Source organism: Lonchura striata, chromosome 27 (assembly GCF_050655825.1).
Source record: "Lonchura striata isolate lonStrDom1 chromosome 27, ASM5065582v1, whole genome shotgun sequence".
NCBI classification, from domain to species: Eukaryota; Metazoa; Chordata; class Aves; order Passeriformes; family Estrildidae; genus Lonchura; species Lonchura striata.
Window position 1 is genome coordinate 1,698,805 of NC_140729.1, and position 19,536 is coordinate 1,718,340.

The 19,536-nt window shown below is 54.6% G+C and overlaps 2 protein-coding genes across 2 annotated transcripts in view; one reads left to right on the forward strand and one right to left on the reverse strand.

Moving 5' to 3' along the window:
* Positions 1 to 2,200, reverse strand: part of NPEPPS (aminopeptidase puromycin sensitive) — a 48,179-nt gene extending 45,979 nt beyond the window's left edge. Inside the window, exon 1 of the mRNA XM_085561773.1 lies at positions 2,004 to 2,200. Within this exon, the coding sequence (XP_085417899.1) occupies positions 2,004 to 2,126 (123 nt within the window). The 5' untranslated portion in view covers positions 2,127 to 2,200. The remainder of the gene's footprint in view (positions 1 to 2,003) is intronic.
* Positions 2,201 to 7,995: 5,795 nt separating this feature from the next.
* MRPL45 (mitochondrial ribosomal protein L45) lies at positions 7,996 to 19,082 on the forward strand. The gene is made up of 8 exons (XM_077788323.2): positions 7,996 to 8,050; positions 8,174 to 8,366; positions 10,050 to 10,167; positions 11,374 to 11,472; positions 12,873 to 12,921; positions 14,377 to 14,526; positions 17,720 to 17,893; positions 18,730 to 19,082. Exons 1-8 carry the CDS (start codon positions 8,015 to 8,017, stop codon positions 18,781 to 18,783), a joined length of 873 nt encoding a protein of 290 aa, XP_077644449.1. The 5' UTR covers positions 7,996 to 8,014; the 3' UTR covers positions 18,784 to 19,082.
* Positions 19,083 to 19,536: the final 454 nt, after the last annotated feature.

Below are 19,536 nucleotides of genomic sequence, written 5' to 3' on the forward strand. Positions count from 1 at the left end.
AACCTCCCTCAAATATTTTTTCTAAAGCTCTCTGTGCGACCATCTAATTTTCAGGGGAAAAAAAAAAGAAAAAAAAAATACAGTTATGCCATTTTAATTCTGTACCTCTGTTAAATTGCAATGGGAGAGAGAGAGAGAGAGAAAAAAAAAAAAAAAAAAAAAAAAGACGTGAAAGCAAATTCGGGAAATCTTGGCAGAGCAGCCAATGAGAATGACTGGGAGAGACTTGAAGGATTTCACAGAACTGGTTCCGGCTCTGAAGCACACGAGCACAGCGAGGAGGATTTTTCCCCTCGCCTCGCAGAAAAACGCGGCGTAAACCTTTTTTCCCCGGCTCTTATCCCCAGCCTCTCCATGACACCGAGGCCTACCCTCACCCGAGAGCCACACCGGGATGTGTGTGTGGGGGGGGGGTTGACTTCTCCTTTAATTTGGCTTTTCCAACATAATCCCCATCCATCCATCCATCCCCACGGAGCGCAGCACGGGGGGGTCCCCGAGGGGCTGGGGGGCACCGGGGATCGCGGGCGGGGCTGCGGGGCTCTCCCGCATCCCGGCCCGGGCCAGCCCGGCCCCGGGAGGAGCCGCCCGGGGCGACCCGCGGGGACCGCAGCGGGGCCGGGCTGGGCGGGGCCCCCTCCCCGAGCCCCGCCGGGCTTGGGGGGGTCCCGGAGGGGGTTTTTGTGGGGGGGGGTTCGGAGGAGGTTTGTGAATGGAAACACGGAGGAGACGCGCGGGGAGCCCTGAGGGGCCTCGCTGCACCTGCCCGGCCGGGCCCTGAGGGGGAATGGGGGGATCGGAGCCAGCGGGGGCCTCAGGGCTCGGCTGGGGAGGGGGCGAGGGGGCTCTGAGGGGACAGCGGGGCTCTGAGGGGACAGCGGGGGCTCTGAGGGGACAGCGGGGGCTCTGAGGGGACAGCGGGGGCTCTGAGGGGACAGCGGGGGCTCTGAGGGGACAGCGGGGGCTCTGAGGGGAGAGCGGGGACCCTGAGGGGAGAGCGGGGACCCTGAGGGGAGAGCGGGGGCTCTGAGGGGAGAGCGGGGTCCCTGAGGGGAGAGCGGGGGCTCTGAGGGGACAGCGGGGGCTCTGAGGGGACAGCGGGGGCTCTGAGGGGACAGCGGGGCTCTGAGGGGAGAGCGGGGGCTCTGAGGGGAGAGCGGGGGCTCTGAGGGGAGAGCGGGGGCTCTGAGGGGAGAGCGGGGTCCCTGAGGGGACAGCGGGGTCCCTGAGGGGAGAGCGGGGATCCTGAGGGGAGAGCGGGGGCTCTGAGGGGAGAGCGGGGACCCTGAGGGGAGAGCGGGGACCCTGAGGGGAGAGCGGGGGCTCTGAGGGGAGAGCGGGGGCTCTGAGGGGAGAGCAGGGTCACTGTGGGAAGAGCGGGGCTCTGAGGGGACAGCGGGGCTCTGAGGGGAGAGCGGGGGCTCTGAGGGGAGAGCGGGGGCTCTGAGGGGAGAGCGGGGGCTCTGAGGGGAGAGCGGGGTCCCTGAGGGGACAGCGGGGTCCCTGAGGGGAGAGCGGGGATCCTGAGGGGAGAGCGGGGGCTCTGAGGGGAGAGCGGGGACCCTGAGGGGAGAGCGGGGACCCTGAGGGGAGAGCGGGGGCTCTGAGGGGAGAGCGGGGGCTCTGAGGGGAGAGCAGGGTCACTGTGGGAAGAGCGGGGCTCTGAGGGGAGAGCGGGGACCCTGAGGGGAGAGCGGGGTCCCTGTGGGAAGAGCGGGGGCTCTGATGGGAGAGCGGGGATCCTGAGGGGAGAGCGGGGCTCTGAGGGGAGAGCGGGGTCCCTGTGGGGAGAACGGGGTCCCTGAGGGGAGAGCGGGGGGAAACACCCCCGGGGGCTGAGGAGGGCACTGAGGGGTCCCCCGGGGGCACTGAGGGGTCCCCTCAGGGGGGCGCGGGCTGGCGGGACCCCTCAGGGGCGGGGCGGGAGGAGGGGGATGAGGAAGAGGAGGAGGAGGAGGAGGAGGAAGAAGGGGGTGTGGGGGGGGTGTGGGGGAAGCCCCTACCTGCACGGCGGCCTCCAGCTTTCCCTCGAAGGTGAAGTCGATGAGGTCCGGCTTGAGGCAGAGCCCATAGTTGAGGGGGGACACGTCGGCGGGCAGCCGCTCGAACGGCCGCTTCTCCGGCATGGCGGGAGCGCGGGGGGTGCGGGGCTGCGCCCCCCCCGGCGGGGCGGCGGCGGCGGCGGAGGGGAGGGGGGGGCGGGGAGGGGGAGGGGGGGGCGCGGGAAGGGCGACGAGGCGGCTCCGCGCACGGACACACCGAGAGGGAGCAGCGGCGGGAGCGGAGGATGAGGAGGAGGAAGATGAGGAGGAGGAGGAGGAGGAGGAGGAGGGAGGGGCGGGGGCGCGCGCGCGCTCCCGGCTCGAGGCGGCCCCGGTGGGGGAGAGCGGAGAGGGAGGGAGGGAGGGGGGGAGGGAAGGAGGGAGGGAGAGAGGGAGGGAGGCACGCGGACGGCGCGTGCGCGTGCGCGCGGCGGCGCCACGCGGCCGCGCACGTAGCGCGCGCGGGGGGCGGGAAGGGTTTATTGGGCGGGGGGGGGGGGGAAAGGCGGCGGGAGGAGTTGCGTAAGCGCTGGCGGGGAGTGCGCCTGCGCAGAGCCACGCCCCGCTCGGACACGCCCCTTTCTCTAGGCCACGCCCCTTCCATGATGCTGCGGGACGGGGCAGCCCCGGTAAATGGGGATCCCGGTGATGGGGATCCCGGTGATGGGGATCCCGGTAAATGGGGATCCCGATGATGGGGATCCCGGTGATGGGGATCCCGGTGAGCCTCGGAAATGGGGATCCCGGTAAATGGGGATCCCGGTAAATGGGGCTCCCGATAATGGGGACCACTGTTAGCCCCAGTAAATGGGGATCCTGGTAAATGGGGATCCTGGTGATGGGGATCCCGGTAAATGGGGATCCCGGTGATGGGGATCCTGGTGATGGGGATCCCGGTAAATGGGGATCCCGGTGAGCCTCGGTAATGGGGATCCCGGTAAATGGGGATCCCGGTAATGGGGATCCCGGTAAATGGGGATCCCGGTAAATGGGGATCCCGGTGAGCCTCGGTAATGGGGATCCCGGTAATGGGGATCCTGGTGATGGGGATCCCGGTCAATGGGGATCCCGGTAAATGGGGACCCCAGTGATGGGGATTCCGGTGAGCCTCGGTAATGGGGACCCTGGTAATGGAGTTCCCGGTAATGGGGACCCCTGTGAGCCCCAGTAAATGGGGATCCTGGTAAATGGGGATCCCGGTGAGCCTCGATAATGGGGATCCTGATAATGGGGAATCCCGGCAATGGGGCTCCCGATAATGGGGACCCCTGTTAGGCCCAGTAAATGGGGATCCCGGTAAATGGGGATCCCGGTAATGGGGACCCCGGTGTGCCCTGGTAATGGGGATCCCAATGTGCCCCATAAAGGGGATCCCAGTGTGTCTGTAATGGGGATCCCGGTAATGGGGATCCCAGCGTGTCCGTTCCAAGTGGGCCTGGCACAGTGCACCCCATTAACCGAGGCTCCCAGTGCTCCCAGTTTGGACGGATGCTGGCACCCCATTAACTGGGGGCTCTCGGGTCACCTGGCCTGGGTGGGGATTGGCACAGTGCACCCAGGGGCTCCTGGTTTTGGGGTGACACTGGCACGGGCACCCCGTGAGTGGGGCCTCCCAGTCCTCCCAGTTCAGGGGGATGACAGCTCCCAAACCTCCCAGTGCACTCAGACTGGCGGGCAGAGCTGGAATGGTGCCCCCATATTGGGACAGCCAGGTTTCCCTCTTTGCTCTCTGTATTTCATAGTTTATTTCTCACTATTCCTTCCCCGACGAGATTTATTTTTGTTAAAATTGGCACTTTGCTGTTTAAAAAAGATAAGTTAGTGTTGAGCCGGGGAGAGAGCGAGCAGGGGGAGTGGAGAAAGTGAGCAAAAATTTGGGGAGTTGGATTCGAGGTAGGGAGCAGGGATTCGAGGAGGGAATGGGGATTTGGGAAGGAAAAGGGATTTGAGAAGTGAAAAGGGATTTGGGGACTCGAGTAGAGATTCAAGGCAGGGGGAACAGCGAGTTGAGGGAAGAAGGAGCAAGAGAGGGAGATGGGATTTGAGGAGGAGAATAGGATTCGAGGTAGAGAGAAGGGGTTCGAGGAAGGGAACAGGGATTTCAGGGAGGGAGCAGAGATTCCCTGAGACCTGGAGGAGCCGGCGGCACGAACTGGGGCAGGGAGAAAGTACAGCCAAGCTCTCAGCACATGGTTACAAAAACCCAGCGCTGCCGAGCGAGCCCGGGTTCAACCGGGGCTGCCGCGGGGCCGCATTGTGCTGAGGAGCCCCGGGGAAGGAAAGAGAGACAAGGGAACAGCTGGAAACAGCTGGAAACAGCTGGAGCCGAGCGGGGGGGTTCGGGCAGCTGCCGCCCTGCTCCATCCTGCCAGGATGCGGGACGCGGGGACACGGGCGGGCTGCGGGATGGGGGGACATCAGCGCTGGCAGCTGCTCCAGGGAACGTTGTAGGATTTTATGGAATGCTGGCGGGGTGCTTGGGCGGAAAGTCCCGTCTGCCCTGCAGCGAGGGAAGGGCTGGGGCCGCCCGGTTTGGCGAGGAGGCTCCGTGTGGGATTTGCAGGCGGGATGGATGGAATTGGACTCGGCGCGGCAGTGCCACGCTGGGGACACCCCGAGGCCACCGCGGCAGGAGAAGCCACAGCCGTGCTTGGGGGACTTTGCCAGGGCAACAATCCCGTCCCCTCCCGCCTTGCCTCGGTGCTGGCACCGCGGGTGACTGTCCCTGGCAGAGCCACGGGAAGGTCAGGGGCGGGATAAAACTATTCCTGGAGCAGAGCTGCTGGGCTCCGCGGGAGGGGATTGTCTCCTCTGAGCTTTAATTCCCATCCCGGATGGCCGCGGGGTCACTGGGTGCCCTCCTGGCCCTCCAAGGGGGGGTCTCGGTAGCCGCGGTGGCCACCGCGGGGGTTGTGCTTGGCAAAGGGCTCCGGGTGCTGCTCCGCACGGGAGATGCTGCGAGGTGACAGATGCTGCTGTCAGCAAGAATCCAGAAAAAAAAATATATATATATATTAAAAAAGGAAGGAAGAAAGAGAGAAAGAGCGAGGAGAAAGCCAAGGGGAAGCCGCCTCCTCCGCCGTGTCCCGACCAAACCGGGTTCTCCTGTAGTGCCAGACTGCTGCGGGCCCCGGGACAAACGGGTGGAAGCCAGGAGCTGTAATTAGCCCAGAGCCTCTGCAGCCACCAACCGCTGTCAGTGCTCCTTTCTAATTAGGAAAAACAAGGAAAAAAAAAAATAAAATTCCCAAAAGAGGCTTTTCTTTTTCTCTCTTTTGCCGGAGTTTTTGCCGGTGCTGCCGGGAGCAGCCGGAGGGCACCGGCTAATCCTGCCTCGCAGGTCTGGGCTGCCGGCTTAGGGGTGGAATCTCTGGTATTCGGGAGCACGGGGACAACAGCGCTCGTAGCTCTGGGGCCTCTTGCTCCGCGGGTCATTCTCGGGGGGTTGGGAGGCGTTTTTCCTTGGATTTTCCCCTCTCCGTGTGTGCGTGCGGCTCTGCCCGTCCCTCCCCGCTCACCGCCGGGCACCTGAGACGAGTTCAACAAGGATGGAGGCAACGCGGCCCAGCCCCTGCCTGGAGCTGGCGGGGACAATTTGGGGCGGGTGCCGAGCCCCGATCCCAGCCCTGATCCCACTCTCCCAAATCCCCACGTGGTGGTTTTGCAGGGAGAAGGGCACAGGTGGGCTGGGAACATCTCCACGGCCTCATCCCAAATTTCTTCAGCGATGCTCCCAGGTGGAACCCCCCCCCACGAACAAGGAGGTGGCTCCAGAGCGGTTCCAGAGCCCCCCAGCGCTGCCCACGGAGGTGAAACCGGTCGGGATTGCATCCCGGGAGAGCCGGCCGGGCTGGGAAAATCCAGCCCCACGAGTCCAGAGCCGTGGGAAAGCGCCGGGGCCGTGGGGCACCGGGGCCGGTGACTCAGCCCCGGCTGCTCCAGGATTGACTCCACAGCTCCAGGGCTTCATCCCGGTTTTCCAGCGGGCTCCACTTTTCCCACCGCGGGTGCTGCGGGCCTCTGCTATTTTTTTCCCCCCATCCCAGTGAGCATCACGCCGAATTTTGGGAGGTGCTGGCGGGCTGCAGATGCCATCCCCCCCCAGCCCAGCCCCGCACGGCCGCTCCCGGCTCGTCCCCGCTCAGATAAGAGCGAGCACGGGGCCGGGGATCAACGGTCTCGGGCACAGCGGAGCCGTCACTACACATTAACCAGCTGTCCGATGGAGCAACGCGTCCTCGGAGCCAAGATCAACAGTCCCCAAAGCAAACTGGGAGCGGGGCCAGGCGCAGCGAGCGCGGCCGGAGCCTCCCAGCGAGCCCCCTGTTCCCGAGGGGCTCCCCCCGGGCTTCGCACCCCCGGGCTGGGCTCGCCTTTGGCTCTGCGAGCCGGGCTGGAGCCTCGCCCTGCGGGCGTGGGCGGGTGATGAGCATCCCCAGGGTGTCCCGGCGGCTCCCAGGGATGGGGTTTCAAGGGAAGAGGGTTTGGGATGAGCTGCTGGGTGTTTTAGGGTGTCCCAAGGACACCCGGAGGGACCCTCGGTATCTCCCCCCACCTCTCGCCAGCAGGATGCCGCTTCCCGGTGTGCCAACCTGTCCTGGGGGCACCCGCAGGGACCCCTGCCCCCGACCCCCCTCCAAAACCAGCGCCGGGGGCTGCTGCGATGGGGAATGCCAAAAAGCATCGCACGAACCCCACGGAGCTGCTGGTGGGGTGTGCAGGAACCTGGGGGGGGGTTCTGCGGGTCCGGGGGGGGCTCTGGAAATTCGGGGAGGGGGTCCTGAGTGTCCGGGGGGTGGGGGGGGGGGGCTGTGCAGATCTGGGAGGGGCTCTGAGGGTCTGGGGGGACAAATCTGGGGGTCCGGGGGGTGTTCTGCAGATCGGGGGGGCTATGCAGATGTGAGGTTCTGGGGAGACACATCTGGGGGTCCGGGGGTCCGGCGGGGCTCTGAAGATCCGGGGTGGGGGCTTTGCGTATCCAGGAGGGGGCTATGCAGATCTGGAAAGGGCTCTGCGTGGCTGGAGGGGTCCTGGGGGTCTGGGGGGACAAATCTGGGGGTCCGAGGGGAAGGGGGGGGCTCTGCAGGTCCGGGGGGGATCGTCACTACAGATCCGGGAGGATCTCTGCTTCTGGGGGCTCTACATATCCAGGAGAGGGCTGTGCAGACCTGGGAGGGGCATTGCGTGGCTGGAGGGGTCCTGGGGGTCTGGGAGGACAAATTTGGGGGTCCGGGGGGGCTCTGAAGATCCGGGGGGGGGGTCGTCACTACAGATCCGGCGGGCATCTCTGCCTCTGCAGGTCCGGGATGGGGGCTCTACGTATCCAGGAGGGGGCTGTGCAGATCTGGGAGGGGCTCTGCGTGGCTGGAAGGGTCCTGGGGGTCTGGGAGGACAAATTTGGGGGTCCGGGGGGGCTCTGAAGATCCGGGGGGGGTCGTCACTACAGATCCGGCGGGCATCTCTGCCTCTGCAGGTCCGGGATGGGGGCTCTACGTATCCAGGAGGGGGCTGTGCAGATCTGGGAGGGGCTCTGCGTGGCTGGAAGGGTCCTGGGGGTCTGGGGGACAAATTTGGGGGTCCGGGGGGCTCTGAAGATCCGGGGGGGGGGGGTCACTGTAGATCCGAGGGGGGGTGGCTCCGACACCCGCACGGGGCAGGATGGAGGGTGGGGGTCCACCCTATGACCCGTGTGGGGGATGGAGGCGGTGACGCCCCCCACCCCCTCCCCAATTCCCGGGGGTCCTCCCCCCCCCCCCCCCCCGCATTGCACCACGCACGGAGTGTGGGGGGGGGCGTTGTGGGGGAGTGGGCGGAGCCTCCCGCGCTGGCCACGCCCCCCCTCCGCAGCCGATGGAATTTTCCACTCGCGGGCGCGGCGCGGGCTCGCGCTGGCCACGCCCCCCCTCCGCGCGCGCGCGCGCGCCGCGAGGCCCCGCCCACCCCCCCCCCACCCCCCCCGCGGCGGGGCAAAGATGGCGGCCGCCATGGCGGCGCGGCTCTGCCTGAAGGTGGGAGCGGCAGGAACGCCGTGAGGGGCGCCGGGGAGCGGCTGTGGATCAGCGGTGTGGGCGCTGAGGGGAAATGAAGGTGAAGCGGAGCTCACTCCGCGCTCTGCCGTTGTTTCTCCTCAGGGTGCCGAGTCGCTGCTGCGCGCCAAGGCCCTGCCCTGTGTGGCGGTGCCGGTGAGGGGCCGGAGGAAATGGCCGCGGGTGCCCGAGTGGGCTCGGGAGCTGAGCGCTGAGGAGAAGGAGCGGCGGCTGCGATCCGCGGCTCCCGTGTTCCCGGACGAGCGCATGGAGCGCACTTTCTTCCTGGCTTGCACGGGTACGGCAAAACGGGTGATGGATGGGAGAGACAGAATGAGAATCAGGATTCCTTCCCCAGCGGCTTCCCTGCCTCGTCTCCAAAGCTCTCGGTGCCTTTTCCTCGGATCGTGGAATTCCAGAGGGGTTTGGGATGGGAAAGCCCCTCCAGTGCTGCCCCTGCTCAATTCCAGGCGCTCCAAGCCCTGTCCAGGGACATTTCTGGGAAGTGGCACCATGGAATGGTTTGTGTGGCAAGGGACATTAAATCCATCCAGTGCCACCCCCTGCCAAGGGACATTAAATCCATCCAGTGCCAGCCCAATCCCAAGTGCTCCAAGCCCCGTCCAGGACAATTCCAGGGATGCTGGGGCAGCCACAGCCACACCTGTGCCAGGATCTGAGCACCCTCACAAGGAGGAATTTCTTCCCAAAATCCCCTCCCGAGTCCATTTCTCCACCTGTAAAGGTGGAGCAAGGCTGCAAGGATCTGGGAAGTGGCATCATGGAATGATTTGGGTGGCAAAATCCCATCCAGTGCCACGGGCAGAGGCAGCTTCCCCAATCCCAGCTGCTCCAAGCCCCATCCAGGACAATTCCAGGGATCCTGGGGCAGCCACAGCTGCTCTGGGCACCCTCGGAGGGAGGAATTTCTTCCCAACATTCCCTCCCGAGTCCATTTCTCCACCTGTAAAGGTGGAGCAAGGCTGCAAGGATCTGGGAAGTGGCATCATGGAATGATTTGGGTGGCAAAATCCCATCCAGTGCCACGGGCAGAGGCAGCTTCCCCAATCCCAGCTGCTCCAAGCCCCATCCAGGACAATTCCAGGGATCCTGGGGCAGCCACAGCTGCTCTGGGCACCCTCGGAGGGAGGAATTTCTTCCCAACATTCCCTCCCGAGTCCATTTCTCTACCTGTAAAGGTGAAGCAAGGCTGCAAGGATCTGGGAAGTGGCATCATGGAATGGTTTGGGTGGCAAAATCCCATCCAGTGCCACCCGTGCCATGGGCAGGAGCAGCTTCCCCAATCCCAGCTGCTCCGAGTCCTGTCCAGGGACAAATCCAGGGATCCAGGGGCAGCCACAGCTGCTCTGGACATCTCAGATTTCTTCCCAAAATCCCCTCCCGAGTCCATTTCTCCACGAGGAAAAATTGGAGGAATGCTACAAGGATCTGGAAAGTGGCATCGTGGAATGGTTTGTGTGGCAAAGGACCTTAAATCCCATCCAGTGCCACCCCTGCCATGGCTGGAGAGGAAGGAAAGGAGAATGGAAAGGCCATGCTCCCAAAAAAAGCCACATTCCACCCAAAAATCCCCTTTTCCATTCCGAGCCAGGGCTGGGGAACCCCACAGAACCCCAGATTTGGAGGGAAGGAGCTTTAAATTCCATCCAGGGACACTTCCCACTGTCCCAGGCTGCTCCAACCTGGCTGTGGACACTTCCAGGGATCCAGGGGCAGCCTCAGCTTCTCTGGGAATTCCATCCCAGCCCCTCAGGGAGGAATTCCTTCCCAAAATTCCCTCTAAACTTCATTTTGATGCCATTTTGATGCCTTCCCTGGGCTGTGAGGGAGCAGCACCTGTGGGCGAGCTTATCCCAGGAATTCTCTACTTGGAATTCCCAGGAATTCTCTCTCTGGAATTCCCCCCCTCTCCATTCCCTGCGTTCTGAGCCTCCTCCTGAGCTGCTTTTCCCACCCCCAGCTGAAATCATGGATCCCTACGTCCCCCCCGAGGGCGATGCCCGCCTGACCTCGCTGTCCAAGGACGGGGTGAAGCAGCAGATGCAGAAGCTGAGGCAAACAGCGGCCTCTCAGCTGGCGTACGTACCCCTCGTTAGCTAATTAGCTTAATTAACCGCCTGCAGCAGCTCTGCTCTGCCTGTCCTGGGGCTGTTCCTTAGGTATTTCTACCTCCAGGTCACCTGGGAACCCCAAATCCCCTCCAAGACCCTCCTGTGTCTCTCCAGGTCACCCCAAATTCCCTGCAGGATCCCCCTGTGTCCCTCCAGGTCACCCAGGATACCCCAAATCCCCTCCAGGACCCTCCTGTGTCTCTCCAAGCCACTCAGGTCACCCCAAATCCCTCCAGGATCCCCCTGTGTCCCTCCAGGTCACCCAGGATACCCCAAATTCCCTCCAGGACCCTCCTGTGTCTCTCCAGGTCACCCCAAATTCCCTGCAGGATCCCCCTGTGTCCCTCCAGGTCACCCAGGATACCCCAAATTCCCTCCAGGACCCTCCTGTGTCTCTCCAGGTCACCCCAAATTCCCTGCAGGATCCCCCTGTGTCCCTCCAGGTCACCCAGGATACTCCAAATTCCCTCCAGGACCCTCCTGTGTCTCTCCAGGTCACCCCAAATTCCCTGCAGGATCCCCCTGTGTCCCTCCAGGTCACCCAGGATACCCCAAATTCCCTCCAGGACCCTCCTGTGTCTCTCCAGGTCACCCCAAATCCCTTCAGGATCCCCCTGTCTCCCTCCAGGACACCTCCAGCCCACCCAGGACCCCCAAATCCCCTCAAAACTCCCCCAGATTCTCCCCCAGGACCCCCCTGTGTTCCCCCAGGTCACCTCCAGCCCACCCAGGACCCCCAAATCCCCTCAAAACTCCCCCAAATCCTCCCCGCTGTGTCCCCCCAGGTCACCCAGGACCCCAAATTTCCCCCCAGGACCCCCCTGTGTCCCCCCAGACCTCCCCCCAGGACCCCCCAAACCCCCTCTGTGAGGGGGCTGAGGGATTTCTGGATGATTTTTAGAATTTTAGGTTGTTTCCTCCCTTTTTTCCCCATTTTTGTTGTTGTTCCCCTTCCCCTGGAATTCCCACCTCTCTTGTTGGGAACGGCCACACTGTGCACTCCCAATTTTTTAGGATTTTTTGGATTTTGCTGTTTTATAACCACCTGAAGGTTTTGTCTCAGTGGGGGATCTCCAATTCTCAGCTGGTAAAAACTGGGATTGAATCCTATAGGATCCAAACCTCCAGGACAGCTCCGATTTTGTTCTTTCCTTCATTTTTTTTCTTTCCCAGCCTGCGGAAGATCAAGGATCACGACCCGGATTTCAGCACCAAAACCTTCCCTGAGAAAGCCCAGGAGATATTTATTGAGGCCCACAATTCCCTGGCAAAGTACGGCCCTTCCCCGACCCACGAGGAGCTGGAATTTGTGGGGGAAATGTGGAATTTTTGTGGGGGGAAAGGTGGAATTTATGGGGAAAGAGGGAATTTAAGTGAGGAAATTCTGTGGGGGGAAAAGGGGGAATTTGTATGGGGGAAAACGGGAATTTTGTGGGGGGAAAGGATGAATTTGTTGGGAAAAGGTGGAATTTGTGTGGGGGAAAAAGGGGAGAATTTATGGGGAAAGAGGGAATTTAAGCAAGGAATTTGTGTGGGGGGGAATTTGTGGGGGGGAAAAAGTGGAATTTGTGGGGAAAGAGGGAATTTAAGTGAGGAAATTCTGTGGGAGGAAAAGGGGAGTTTGTGGGGGAAATTGCAGGAATTTATGGGGAAAATAGCAGGAATTTGTGGGAGGAAAAGGGGAATTTGTGGGGGAAATGACAGGAATTTGTGGGGGAAATGGCGGGAATATGTGGGGGAAATTGCAGGAATTTGTGGGAGGAAAAGGGAATTTGTGGGGAAAATTGCAGGAATTTGTGGGAGGAAATGGCGGGAATTTGTGGGGGAAATGGCAGGAATTTGTGGGAGGAAAAGGGGAATTTGTGGGGCAAATGCAAGAATTTGTGGGAGGAAAAGGGAATTTGTGGGAGGAAATGGCGGGAATTTGTGGGGAAATGGCGGGAATTTGTGGGGGAAATGGCGGGAATTTGTGGGGGAAATTGCAGGAATTTGTGGGGGAAATGGCGGGAATTTGTGGGGGAAATTGCAGGAATTTGTGGGAGGAAAAGGGAATTTGTGGGGAAAATTGCAGGAATTTGTGGGAGGAAATGGTGGGAATTTGTGGAGGAAATGGTGGGAATTTGTGGGGGAAATGGCAGGAATTTGTGGGAGGAAATGGCAGGAATTTGTGGAGGAAATGGCGGGAATTTGTGGGGGAAATGGCAGGAATTTGTGGGAGGAAAAGGGGAATTTGTGGGGAAAATGCAAGAGTTTGTGGGAGGAAAAGGGAATTTGTGAGGAAATGGCGGGAATTTGTGGGAGGAAATGGCGGGAATTTGTGGGGAAATGGCAGGAATTTGTGGGAGGAAAAGGGGAATTTGTGGGGGAAAATTGCAAGAATTTGTGGTAGGAAAAGGGAATTTGTGGGGAAATGGCGGGAATTTGTGGGAGGAAATGGCGGGAATTTGTGGGGGAAATTGCAGGAATTTGTGGGGAAAATTGCAGGAATTTTTGGGGGAAATGGCAGCAATTTGTGGGGGAAATGCAAGAATTTGTGGGAGGAAAAGGGGAATTTGTGGGGGAGGAAAGGGGGAATTTGTGGGGAAAATTACAGGAATTTGTGGGGGAAAGCAGGAATTTTTTTGGGAACCTCTTTCCCTGTGCTGGGGTGACCGGGGGTGTTTTCTCTGCAGCTTTAACAAGCAGAAGCTTCACTCCCTGGTGACCGAGCGCTGCTACCCCGTAAGTGCCTGGAATTTTTGGGATTTCTCAGCTGGAAGGGACCCCCAGGGATCATCAACCCAACCACGGCATTTCAAACTTTATAAATTTCATCCTCTGCCTCGTTTTTTATGGAATTTTTCCTTTTTTTTTTAAATTTTTTTTAATTTTTTTTTTTTTTTAAGGTTTTCTAAACCTGGTGATATTTATTTTCTGGATTCAGCAAAGAGCTGGGAGGGAAAAACCCAAAAACTCATCAACAACCAATTAAAATGCTTGCGGTGTTCTCTAATTGTTCCCATTAACATCCAAATTGAGTTGGGTTAAAATCCCAGTTGCTGAAAATTTTGAATTTTCTGTGCTGAAGAGCGCAGACCCACAAGAAAAGACAATATTTGACCAAAGACCATAAAAAAACCTTCCAAAATTGATTAATAACACTAAGATTACAAATGTGTAGTTTGATTAGAAGTAATATCTCTAAGTAAAAAACTTAAAATTTTAAAATGTAACAATGTATATAAGGCAAAATAGAAGTTTTAAAACAGTAACTAATTGTTTTTCACAAGATTAGGTATTATTTTATAATTGAACAGAAAAATCCGTGTTATGGACTTTGAGTGGTTATTAAGTCAAAAATAAAAATAGAATTAATATAATTAAACATAATTTCTTAGTTAAATAATTTAACCTTCAAAGATTTTGTATAGAGAGAGTTGACTGTTTCGTAACTTATTAGTAAAATGCTGTAAAAATTACAATTTATAATATAAATATAACACAAAGATTATAATATCAATGAAAATAATAAACACCTAAATCTAAAGTCTATCTTATAAATATAAATATAACACAAAGATTATAATATCAATAAAAATAATAAACACCTAAATCTAAATGTAGTAAATGCGTAAATGTAAATAATCTATTATATAATAATATAATATAATATAATATAATATAATATAATATAATATAATATAATATACATATATATTATATTATATTATATTATATTATATTATATTATATTATATTATATTATATTTACATTACAATTACATTATATTACATTATATTACATTACATTACATTATATTATATTATATTATATTATATTATATTATATTATATTATATTATATTATATTATATTACATTACATTACTTTACATTATATTACATTATATTACATTATATTACATTACATTATTATTTATAATTAATAATAAATAATAATAAGAATATATAAGAATATATAATAATAAATAAATAATAATAAAACCTAAACATCTAAACCTAAATTCCATCTCAAATACCTTCAATCCCAACCTTAACAAGAAACAAACAAACAAAAAACCCCCAAAAAACCCCCAAAAAAACCACAAGAAGCGACTGAATCGGAGCTGATTTTCACCGCCAGGGGGTGAAACAGTGATTAATAATCAAATTAATTGCAAGCTGATTTCTCTGGCAGGACATGGTGCGGGGGAACAGGTACAGAACCATCCGGTGGAGGTTTGTGGAGTCCCTGGAGCCGCCCAGGGTGGTGCACGTGCGCTGCGAGGGCGTCCTGAACCGGGGCAACCTCTACGGGCAGGTGACGGTGAGGATGCACAGCCGCCAGGTGAGCCCTGCCCGCGGCCGCCTGCGGCGTGCAAATTCCCAATTTCCACAGGTTTTCATGGAAAGTCACGTTTAGGTCATCCACGAGCCTTCTCCAGCATGAAAAATCCCAATTTCCACAGTTTTTCATGGAAAGTCACGTTTACGTCATCCACGAGTCTTCTCGAGCATGAAAAAATCCCAATTTCCACAGGTTTTCTTGGAAAGTCACGTTTAGGTCATCCACGAGCCATCTCGAGCATGAAAAAATCCCAATTTCCCCAGTTTTTCATGGAAAGTCATGTTTAGGTCATCCAGGAGTCTTCTCGAGCATGAAAAAATCCCAATTTCCCCAGTTTTTCATGGAAAGTCATGTTTAGGTCATCCAGGAGTCTTCTTGAGCATGGAAAATCCCAATTTCCACAGGTTTTCTTGGAAAGTCACATTTAGGTCATCCAGGAGTCTTCTCGAGCATGAAAAAATCCCAATTTCCATAGTTTTTAATGGAAAGTCACATTTAGGTCATCCAGGAGCCTCCTCCAGGATGAACAATCCCAACTTCTCCAGTTTTTAATGGAAAGTCACGTTTAGGTCATCCATGAGCCTTCTCGAGCATGAAAAATCCCAATTTCCACAGTTTTTCGTGGAAAGTCACGTTTAGGTCATCCATGAGCCTTCTCGAGCATGAAAAAATCCCAATTTCCACAGTTTTTCGTGGAAAGTCACAATTAGGTCATCCACGAGCCATCTCGAGCATGAAAAAATCCCAATTTCCCCAGTTTTTAATGGAAAGTCACGTTTAGGTCATCCAGGAGCCTCCTCGAGGATGAACAATCCCAACTTCTCCAGTTTTTAATGGAAAGTCACGTTTAGGTCATCCACGAGCCTTCTCCAGCATGAAAAAATCCCAATTTCCACAGTTTTTAATGGAAAGTCACGTTTAGGTCATCCACGAGCCTTCTCCAGCATGAAAAAATCCCAATTTCCACAGTTTTTAATGGAAAGTCATGTTTACGTCATCCACGAGCCATCTCGAGCATGAAAAATCCCAATTTCCCCAGTTTTTAATGGAAAGTCACGTTTACGTCATCCAGGAGTCTTCTCGAGCATGAAAAAATCCCAATTTCCCCAGTTTTTAATGGAAAGTCACGTTTACGTCATCCAGGAGTCTTCTCGAGCATGAAAAAATCCCAATTTCCACAGTTTATCTTGGAAAGTCACGTTTAGGTCATCCACGAGCCTTCTCCAGCATGAAAAAATCCCAATTTCCACAGTTTTTAATGGAAAGTCACGTTTAGGTCATCCAGGAGTCTTCTCGAGCATGAAAAAATCCCAATTTCCACAGTTTTTCATGGAAAGTCACGTTTAGGTCATCCAGGAGTCTTCTCGAGCATGAAAAAATCCCAATTTCCCCAGTTTTTCATGGAAAGTCATGTTTAGGTCATCCAGGAGTCTTCTTGAGCATGGAAAATCCCAATTTCCACAGGTTTTCTTGGAAAGTCACGTTTAGGTCATCCAGGAGTCTTCTCCAGCATGAAAAATCCCAATTTCCACAGTTTTTCATGGAAAGTCACGTTTAGGTCATCCAGGAGCCTCCTCGAGGATGAACAATCCCAACTTCTCCAGTTTTTAATGGAAAGTCACGTTTAGGTCATCCACGAGCCTTCTCCAGCATGAAAAATCCCAATTTCCATAGTTTTTAATGGAAAGTCACATTTAGGTCATCCAGGAGCCTCCTCCAGGATGAACAATCCCAACTTCTCCAGTTTTTAATGGAAAGTCACGTTTAGGTCATCCACGAGCCTTCTCCAGCATGAAAAATCCCAATTTCCACAGTTTTTCGTGGAAAGTCATGTTTAAGTCATCCAGGAGCCTTCTCGAGCATGAAAAAATCCCAATTTCCACAGTTTTTCTTGGAAAGTCACGTTTACGTCATCCATGAGCCATCTCCAGCATGAAAAATCCCAATTTCCCCAGTTTTTAATGGAAAGTCACGTTTAGGTCATCCACGAGCCTTCTCCAGCATGAAAAATCCCAATTTCCCCAGTTTTTAATGGAATGTCACATTTAGGTCATCCAGGAGCCTCCTCCAGGATGAACAATCCCAATTTCCCCAGTTTTTAATGGAAAGTCATGTTTAGGTCATCCAGGAGTCTTCTTGAGCATGGAAAATCCCAATTTCCACAGGTTTTCTTGGAAAGTCACGTTTAGGTCATCCAGGAGCCTCCTCCAGGATGAACAATCCCAACTTCTCCAGTTTTTAATGGAAAGTCACGTTTAGGTCATCCACGAGCCATCTCGAGCATGAAAAAATCCCAATTTCCCCAGTTTTTCATGGAAAGTCACGTTTAGGTCATCCACGAGTCTTCTCCAGCATGAAAAATCCCAATTTCCCCAGTTTTTAATGGAAAGTCACGTTTAGGTCATCCACGAGTCTTCTCCAGCATGAAAAATCCCAATTTCCCCAGTTTTTAATGGAAAGTCACGTTTAGGTCATCCAGGAGACTTCTCGAGCATGAAAAAATCCCAATTTCCACAGTTTTTAATGGAAAGTCACGTTTACGTCATCCAGGAGTCTTCTCGAGCATGAAAAAATCCCAATTTCCACAGTTTTTAATGGAAAGTCACGTTTAGGTCATCCAGGAGACTTCTCGAGCATGAAAAAATCACAATTTCCACAGTTTTTCTTGGAAAGTCACGTTTAGGTCATCCACAAGCCATCTCGAGCATGAAAAAATCCCAATTTCCACAGTTTTTAATGGAAAGTCACGTTTAGGTCATCCAGGAGTCTTCTTCAGGATGAAAAATCCCAATTTTCCCAGTTTTTCCTGGAAATTTACATTTAGGTCATCCACGAGCCTTCTCCAGCATGAAAAAAATCCCAATTTCCCCAGTTTTTAATGGAAAGTCACGTTTAGGTCCTCCAGGAGACTTCTCCAGGATGAACAATCCAAATTTCCCCAGCTTTTCCTGGAATGTCACATTCAGGTCATCCAGGATGAACAATCCCAAATTTTCCCAGCCTTTCCTCCCTAGGAAAATCCATCCCTCCATCTTCCCTCACCATTCCCAACCTGCTGCCAGAGATCCCAAACTTTTTTGGGTTGGAAATCCCTTAAATCCCATCCCATGGGCAGGGACACCTCCCACTACCCCAGGTCACTCCAAACCCCATCCATCCGGGTTTTTTTGGGTTTTTTTGGATATTTTGACAGATTTTGGCCATCTACGACCGCTTCGGGCGCCTCATGTACGGCGGGGAGGAAATTCCCAAGGATGTTCTGGAATATGTCGTGTTTGAGAGGTACCTGGTGAACCCCTATGGAACGTGGAGGATGCACGGGAAGATCATCCCAGAGTGGGCCCCACCCAAGGATCCCATCATAAAGGTGGGGAAAAAGCTGGAAAATGGGATTGTGGGGGGGAAAAATGGGATTGTGAGGGGGAAAAATGGGATCAAGAAGGGGAAAATGGGATCAAGAAGGGGAAAATGGGATCGTGAAGGGGAAAAATGGTATTGTGAGGGGGAAAAATGGGATTGTGAGGGGGAAAATGGGATTGTGAAGGGGAAAATGGGATCGTGAAGGGGAAAAATGGGATTGTGAGGGGGAAAAATGGGATTGTGAGGGGGAAAAATGGGATTGTGAAGGGGAAAATGGGATTGTGAGGGGGAAAAATGGGATTGTGAGGGGGAAAATGGGATTGTGAGGGGGAAAAATGGGATCAAGAAGGGGAAAATGGGATCAAGAAGGGGAAAATGGGATCGTGAAGGGGAAAAATGGTATTGTGAGGGGGAAAAATGGTATTGTGAGGGGGAAAATGGGATTGTGAAGGGGGAAAATGGGATCACGAAGGGGAAAGACTGGAAAAATGCAGCTCCCAGAGGGGAAAATGCAGATCCCTGGGGATCATTCTGGACAAAGCAGAGCTGTTTGGAATTTCCATGGAATTGCTCCCTGGAACACCTGGGAGCTGGAATGGGAGGCTGAGGGCCTGGAATGGCTGAGGGCAGGTGTGGGGTAATTTTGGGAATTATTTCCCCCTTTTGCCTGACCTTCCTGACTAAAAATAGATGTTGGAGAAGGAGGAGGGGAGAATTCCAGTGCAATTCAAGGCTTCCCGTCCCATTCCCTTCTCCTGCCTCCATTTGATCCCATTTTTTTCCCCTTTCCAGAACCCTCTGCTCCCCTTTTTTCCTGCTGATTTTTGTCCCTTGCTTTTGCAGACCGTGATGATTCCAGCCCCGGATGCCTCACAGGAGCACGAAACAGTGAAGTAGAAAATTCTGGAATGTGGACAGGGACATCAGACAGGCCAGGAGGGAGGATTGGGAATTGTGCCTTTGGGAATGGGCTCCAGCCACTCCAAAATTTGTACAAATCCTTCAAAACGAGCGAGCCTCGCCCTCGCTGGGTTTCCATGAGGATGAGGAGCTTCGGGAGCATCCAGAGGCCACCCTCTGTCCTGGAATTCCATGGGAGAGCCCTTGGAGTGTTTGTCACCTCCATGGGGAGTGTCACAGACCTGCAGCTCAGTCATTAAAACTTCACCAGTGGCTGTTGGCACTGTTTTTTTCCCCATCTCTTTCTCAAACTCCTATTTTTTAAACAGAAACCAGGAGAACTTTAAGTTCTGTGGTTGCCAGAGGAGCTGATAATTTGATTTAATTTCAGTTTTGATTCCTGACGAGGGGCTGGGGTTGGTGTTGTCACTGAGGGGCTGGCACCATCCTGTGGGCACGGTGACATTTGCTGCTGTCCCTGCTTTTCCTGGGCTGGAAAAACAACTTTTTGGTTTTTTTCCCTCTGTGAGGTTCCTTCTTTATTCCTGCTCTGCTCAGCCAGTTCTCCTCACAGAGAAAACCCTCCCTGCTCCCCCAAGAACAAACCCTTTTCTCCTTCTCGTCCTGCTTTTTAACTCAGCCACTTCCAGAGCGTGGGAGAGTTCAGGGAATTTTTATTTTTTCCTTGAGAGGGATTTTGCAGAGCTGTAAAAAACAAAACAAAACAAAACAAAAACCCAAAAAAAACAA